Source organism: Dendronephthya gigantea, unplaced genomic scaffold, assembly GCF_004324835.1.
Source record: "Dendronephthya gigantea isolate DGI-Jeju-01 unplaced genomic scaffold, DenGig_1.0 000079F, whole genome shotgun sequence".
Taxonomy (NCBI): Eukaryota; Metazoa; Cnidaria; class Anthozoa; order Malacalcyonacea; family Nephtheidae; genus Dendronephthya; species Dendronephthya gigantea.
This window is the reverse complement of record NW_021163089.1, coordinates 84,500-90,770: the sequence shown is the minus strand read 5'-3', so window position 1 is coordinate 90,770 and position 6,271 is coordinate 84,500. Positions and strand designations below refer to the sequence as shown.

The following is a 6,271-nucleotide window of genomic DNA, read 5'->3' as shown; positions in this document are numbered from 1 at the left end:
CCACATTTAAAAAGTACTCCCCATTCTTCCCCCCTCCGTCACAGCCTCCGTCTCTCAGCCCACTTGCCAACATGGCAGATGAGGTGGAAAAATCTTTTGACGAGGTTAGCGAAGAAATTCGTGCATCTACACTTCGAAAACTAAAACTGTTTGACTCAATACGTGGAAAAGATGTTAAAGAATCGGGTATTCCTTTCTGGGATATAATCGTTGTCACTGCGGTTGATGATAAACAACTCGAGGCATATGAAATTCAAATTGAGGCTAAACTTTCTCGAGGGGAGCTGCCAAAAGGTGTCATTTATAAAGTTGTGAGTGACCCTGCAGGACCAAAGATTGGAAATGGAGGTGCAACATTGCATGCTGTGGAGAAATTGAGATGTGATTTGGGTACAAATCTTTTGAGTCAGTATAAAATATTAATGCTGCATGCTGGTGGTTTCAGCCAGCGTTTACCAAGTGCTAGTGTTCTTGGTAAGATCTTCACAGCCGTTCCTTATGGTGAGTATAGTAGCAACACATACAATGCGATTGTATGAAAACAAATCAACCTGGGATCTGTGAGGTTAATTTTGTTTTTTTTTATTTTATAGGTGATCCAGTGTATCAAATGTTTGAAATCAAGCTAGCACTATGTATTGATTTACCAGAACGAATGGTGCCAGGCATCTTCATAACATGTCCTGATATTATGGAACCATTCTCATTGAAAGATGGCAACTGGGATTTCAAAAAACCTGGAATAACTGCAATAGCTCATCCATCACCTATCAAAGTTGGAACCACCCATGGTGTGTTTATTTTGGTTGAAAAACCACACCTCAACTGCTCTAACCACTCTGACCTTCCCTCTGTCACCCAATCAACTTGTAGTCATTTTTTACATAAGCCATCCAAGGAACAAATGCACAAAGCAAATGCTGTTTTCTTCATTGATAACAAAGAATATGTGTACACAGATGGTGAATTCTTCATGGATTGGACAACCACTGCCAAGTTACTAAAGTTATACCAGAAACTTTCACCATTAGCCTGTGAGATTGATGCTTTTGGAGATTTCCTTCAAGCTCTTGGTGAAAAAAGCAACAAAGAATATTGTAAAAATGTTGCAAATGTTGTGCAAGTTGTTCCAAAGCTGGTTGAAACTCGGGAACAATTTTATGATGAGTTGCAGGGAACTCAATTTAATGTTTTGTTGTTAAACAAATCTAAGTTTTATCACATTGGAACTATGCCAGAGTACATTGAGGCCTTCTGTGATAATTTGATAATGAGGTGAGTTATATGGAAGTAAAAAGTACAGGTATATATCCTGGTTAACATTACAGGAGAGATTATCTCCATTTCCCTCTTCAACACTCACCAAATTAATTCTTGTTGCAGGTATGAAATGTGTCTGACCAACCAAGCAGTTGTAAGGTTTTCTGATGGAAAATCTTTGTTAAAAACTCAGCCTGAATCAACATGCACCTTTAGCACCATCTTGAGTAGTGATGTTACTTTAGGCGAAAGATGTGTGGTGGAATACAGTTTGATAGAGACTGGTGTTACTATTGGTGATGGTACTATTGTCAGCAACATGTTAGTACCAGCAGAGACCACTATCCCATCTAACTGTTTCTATCATACACTATGTGTAATGATTGGTGAAAATCATGGTTTGTTTGTTACTGTTGTGTTTGGCGTTACAGATAATATAAAGAAAGTCATGTCTTTGGATAAGATAAGTTTGTTGAAATATCTTGGGCAGCCAATGGATATTGCATTGAAGTCTTTATCAATTAAACAAGAGGTACATAACTTATTGATGAGCAAGTCATTCCATTTTATAGAGATGTGACATTTTCCTTTTATGATTTACTTTAGGATTTGTGGCCAAATGATTGCACAATGACCAATCTCTGGCATGCCAAGTTGTTCCCAGCATTTAAATCAAAGAAGATGTCATCATTATATGCCATAAAAATGGGGCATTCTGTGATTAATGGTTGCATGATAGATAATGAACTTGACACACAGTTCTTCTCCGCAAATAGATTGTCTATGGCTGATATTGTTAAAGTCAAAGATGTTAAAGAAATGTTGAATGTTCGGGATACGTTGAGAAATAAATTTACACTATGAATTACTACTTTTTAGGGTAGATTTCCACTTGTGAAGTATGTATATCATTTCACACTAAAATATTTGCATTTTTTTAATTTTTGACCAAACTTTACTAGTAAAATTTGATTTGTATTTTATTTTTGTCTCATTAACAATACCCAATATACAACCAATGGTATATAAATTAAACTAGGGATCGCCTAATCTTAATCAGCAGGTGATTAGTCAGTAGCCCAAGCGATATAGCGTGCAGTGACTAATCACTGTCATTCTGTGTTGTTCCCAGCATATGTCATAGCTTCTGTGATTGTGAAACTCTATCATTCAGATACTAGTCTTGTGACTCTTGTCATTGCTGTTTTAATTTCAATGATTTATCTCGCACCCAGGAAGAACTTCCTTAAGACGTTTGATTGTTGAATTTTGATCTTTTACTGACAGCATACCAGACATTGAAAGAAATCGTAGATACCTGAATTAACAATAGTATGGTTTATGCCAGATAAACATCTTGCATGGTTAATCAGCAAATTATAATGGATCATATTTAACAATCATACAAGAGCTCAGGTTGTATATGAACTGATAGCAAACAAAGTGAGTGGGATGATAACGTTATAATAAATTAAAACATAATTATAAAATGCAATATTTACCGAAGCTTAAACAATGAGGAAAGATCAGTTATTTGAATGCAATTGCTTATATCTAGTTCCTGCAAACTTTCCTTCACTGGCAGAAGCTTGGTCAAGTCTGTAACATATCTGCAGTTGTGTAAATTTAACGACTTCAAGTGCTCAAGACCAACTAAAATAATGACAGAAATTAATCACACGGTTCATGATATTTTAATAACAAACATCTGCTGTTATACCATTTTGAAGGATAGAAATATAAAAAGGATGAACAAGATGATGATTTTTTGCCAATACCTAAATGATCTAGTCCTCCATCAGTGATATATGTGTTCTTTGCATCGATTCCTTCAACCTCATATTTATTTTTTGACCATTCAGGCAAAGCATTGTAATCCCAGATATATCTGTCAACTCTGGTAAACTTCACACCACCTCCACATCTTAATATCCACTCCCCTGCAATCCTAGGAAATAATATGTCAATAATGTCATACGTGTTACTTGGGAGGCAAAAATATGAGGTGTCTGGAGCTTGTCTAGAGCTTACCATCCTCCAATACACTAGTGTATCCAGTATCCACCTATACGTCTAGAGCTTACCATCTCTGACACTGACCTTTCTGGACCAACAGTCTTTCGCCTGTCCTCGTCAACTCTTAAGGAAATTAAAATCATAGTTCAGTTGTGCCTAGGGCACCAGCCAGTGGACCAATGACCACCTTACACCCCCTCATCATTTCTTGCAATTAAATCTAACCTGTTGAATATGTTGTTCAGCCACAGGTAAAATCCTCTTCTTGACAGTTTAGCTGGCTTTAAATTGTTTAGTATTTGAAAAGTGTGCAGCATTCTTGCGAAAAATTGACGAAAAGACGCTTTTTAAAAATGTACAATTATTCAGCCCGGGGGGGATGATCATTAAACTGTAAGTGTGGCCGGGGGGGAAAGCATTGTGGGGAAAGCTCAGCACGTGATCGTTTCAACATGGCAGCCAAAGAGGTAGTCAGTTCGTTACAACGTGAAGTTGAGCTTGCAAAAGAAGGGCTAAAAAACGTCGATGAGAACATCAAAAAGTTAACAGGAAGAGATCCGTCGGAGGCAAGGTTAGAAATATAGTTTTTGGAAAGTATCTAGCAGAATATATCGATATATTAGCAGATGAACTTCGAATGTTGCATAGCTTGTTTTCATAAGGCTCATCTTTATAGCTAAGAAATCTGGTTGTATTTCAGAGGACCAGCTGGTAACAGGCGTATTGTTGTGAAGCGGAACTTTGGTGAGCGGGTTGGTGGACCTCCTCAGAAGAGATTTAATGCTGGAAATACATTCAACAGGTGAGAAAAATGATTAATTTCACCCAGGGAGATAGGGAATATAATTTGTATACAATGTAATTAACATGATTCATTGTATGTCCAAGGCTTGGTCCTCGAGGAAATGACAGAAACAATCGACGTTTTGGACAACTGGAGAGTGATGGAGAAGAAGAAGAGGATGATGGAAAAAAGGTAAGGATAGGATAACAAACTACATGAGTGTTTATTGTTGTGATAACTATTGATAAAGTGACTATGAAACCTTAGGTAGAATATAGTTATCACAATAATTTACACATGAATAACAAATTTAAATCTTTTATAGCCCACACTCCAGTCGTCAATTGTAGCAACACCCACACCTTCTCGGCAACAACAAGAAGCCAAAACTGACAAGAAAACACAAACTAGGTACAGTCTTTCATTATATTTCTGTTTATTAACTTAAACATTTCATCTCCGAATCATTCCGTCTCAGTGAGTACCTTCACCAGTTCAATTATTAACAGTCTTGCATGCTCTAAATTTCCCAGAAACAAACGAATGTTTGGGGTTCTTCTTGGAACTTTACAAAAGTTTAAGGAAAACAGCACGAAGGAAGCAGCACGGGTGAGTTACTAGCATTCAAATTTAGATTAACTTGCAAGGAACATTAAAATTTACTTAAAAATTTTCTTAGCCTTCAATATTTTCTGATATATCATAGGAACGAAAGAGAAAACAAATTGAGAAGAAACTTGAAGAGGCTGCCATACAAGAAAGAGAGCAAGCAATTCGTAAAAAGAAAGAGCTTTTTGTTGCTCGAAGAGAGCAACAGACCAAATTGGAAGAGTTAGAACGAAAAGTAGAAGTGGCAGAAATGGTAATTTTTTTGTGTGGCATAAGAAAATTGGGCTTACAGCTGGGTTCTCCTTACAGTTATAGTTGTTAGGTGTTATTTATTAGTAAATTATTTATTAGTTGTTGCAAACTAAAATGTGATATGAAAATGGTTAGAATTGAAAATCTAATAATATTTCATTATTTTTTTCTTTTTTTATTTGCAGTTAGAAGAATGGGAAGATCATGATAGAAAATTGAGCAAGTTTATCAGAACAAACACAAAGCCTCATATCTTCTATCTTCCAGCAAAACACAATGATTATACTCTTGGCTTGCTGGAGACAACTGCCAAACATGTTGAAGGTAAGTTCATCGGATGAAAGGTATATGAACTAATGATTTGCCATGAGGTAATTTTGTTGAGTAAAAAACTGGAAAATGTTTTATTTTTATTTAGATGAAATTAAGAAACGAAGACAAGAAATATCTGAGGTGTTACACCAGCCAGCAGATGGTGAGCCTGAGTCAGTGGTACATGTGGATAATCAGGGGCCTGATACAAGACAGGAGGTAGAACATAGTGATGATGAGGGTAGGAGAAGGGTTAAGGGGAGACAAAGAGAGGTGATTTTGACTAGGAAGAGTAGGGAAGGCATAGATGATGAGATAGAAGACACTAATGAGAGAAAAGTAGGCGAAGAAGAGGTGGAAGCATCGAAAGATTTAGATGCAGGAAGAGAAGAGAAGGAAGGAAGTGATGTAGAAATAAAAATTGAGGTGAAGGAAGTGGAAGATGAAAAGGTTGATGAAAAAATGGATTCAAATGAAATTATGGAGGAGAAAGAGCAAGGTGGAGATGTGGAAATGAATGAAACTTATGAAACAGATATTAGTGAGGCTAAAAAAGTGGATGAAATGAATATGGAGGAAAGGAAAGTGGAAAGACAGGAAACATCAGAGGGGAAAGAGCAGGCTATTAGTGGGGATGGTGAGCTTAACAGGGGTACTGAAGGTGAACCCTCAAAGAATGAGGATAATCCTCAAACGGCTGTGATAGAGACAGAAGACACTGGAATCCCATTCAATATTCAACCAGAGATTGCTGTACAGCAAAATGAAAGCGAGTCAAAAATGCAAGTTGATCCTGAACATGATAAAATTGAATAAACTACGACATCCGATATAAACTTCTAAACTTGGGGCATGACATTCTGTCCTGTGATTGCAACTAATTCCTTGAGTAGTTTAAGTTCATGTAAAATACATTGTTTATTCATCAAATATACGTTTCTTCTCAAGTACAAAGTGTTATCACTTTGTCTTCATGCCACGATCGTGACCACAGGAATAATGAAAATTTTATTTTTGATCTGGAACGGTTAAGCTCTC

General features: G+C 36.6%; 3 protein-coding genes across 3 annotated transcripts; 2 read left to right on the top strand and 1 right to left on the bottom strand.

Moving 5' to 3' along the window:
• The first annotated feature begins 35 nt into the window (after positions 1 to 35).
• On the top strand, positions 36 to 2,214 carry LOC114532314 (fucose-1-phosphate guanylyltransferase-like). The gene is made up of 4 exons (XM_028553791.1): positions 36 to 501; positions 594 to 1,275; positions 1,384 to 1,792; positions 1,867 to 2,214. The coding sequence occupies exons 1-4, from the start codon at positions 72 to 74 to the stop codon at positions 2,122 to 2,124; spliced, it is 1,779 nt and encodes a 592-aa protein (XP_028409592.1). The 5' UTR covers positions 36 to 71; the 3' UTR covers positions 2,125 to 2,214.
• Positions 2,215 to 2,460: 246 nt separating this feature from the next.
• On the bottom strand, positions 2,461 to 3,637 carry LOC114532316 (ATP synthase subunit s, mitochondrial-like). Its single transcript, XM_028553793.1, has 5 exons — positions 3,502 to 3,637; positions 3,361 to 3,399; positions 3,039 to 3,208; positions 2,763 to 2,913; positions 2,461 to 2,578 (listed from the first exon to the last, which is right to left on the bottom strand). Exons 1-5 carry the CDS (start codon positions 3,591 to 3,593, stop codon positions 2,473 to 2,475), a joined length of 558 nt encoding a protein of 185 aa, XP_028409594.1. The 5' UTR covers positions 3,594 to 3,637; the 3' UTR covers positions 2,461 to 2,472.
• Positions 3,638 to 3,722: 85 nt separating this feature from the next.
• On the top strand, positions 3,723 to 6,163 carry LOC114532313 (pinin-like). Its single transcript, XM_028553790.1, has 8 exons — positions 3,723 to 3,847; positions 3,977 to 4,078; positions 4,165 to 4,252; positions 4,386 to 4,471; positions 4,594 to 4,669; positions 4,767 to 4,922; positions 5,107 to 5,245; positions 5,340 to 6,163. Exons 1-8 carry the CDS (start codon positions 3,729 to 3,731, stop codon positions 6,047 to 6,049), a joined length of 1,476 nt encoding a protein of 491 aa, XP_028409591.1. The 5' UTR covers positions 3,723 to 3,728; the 3' UTR covers positions 6,050 to 6,163.
• Positions 6,164 to 6,271: the final 108 nt, after the last annotated feature.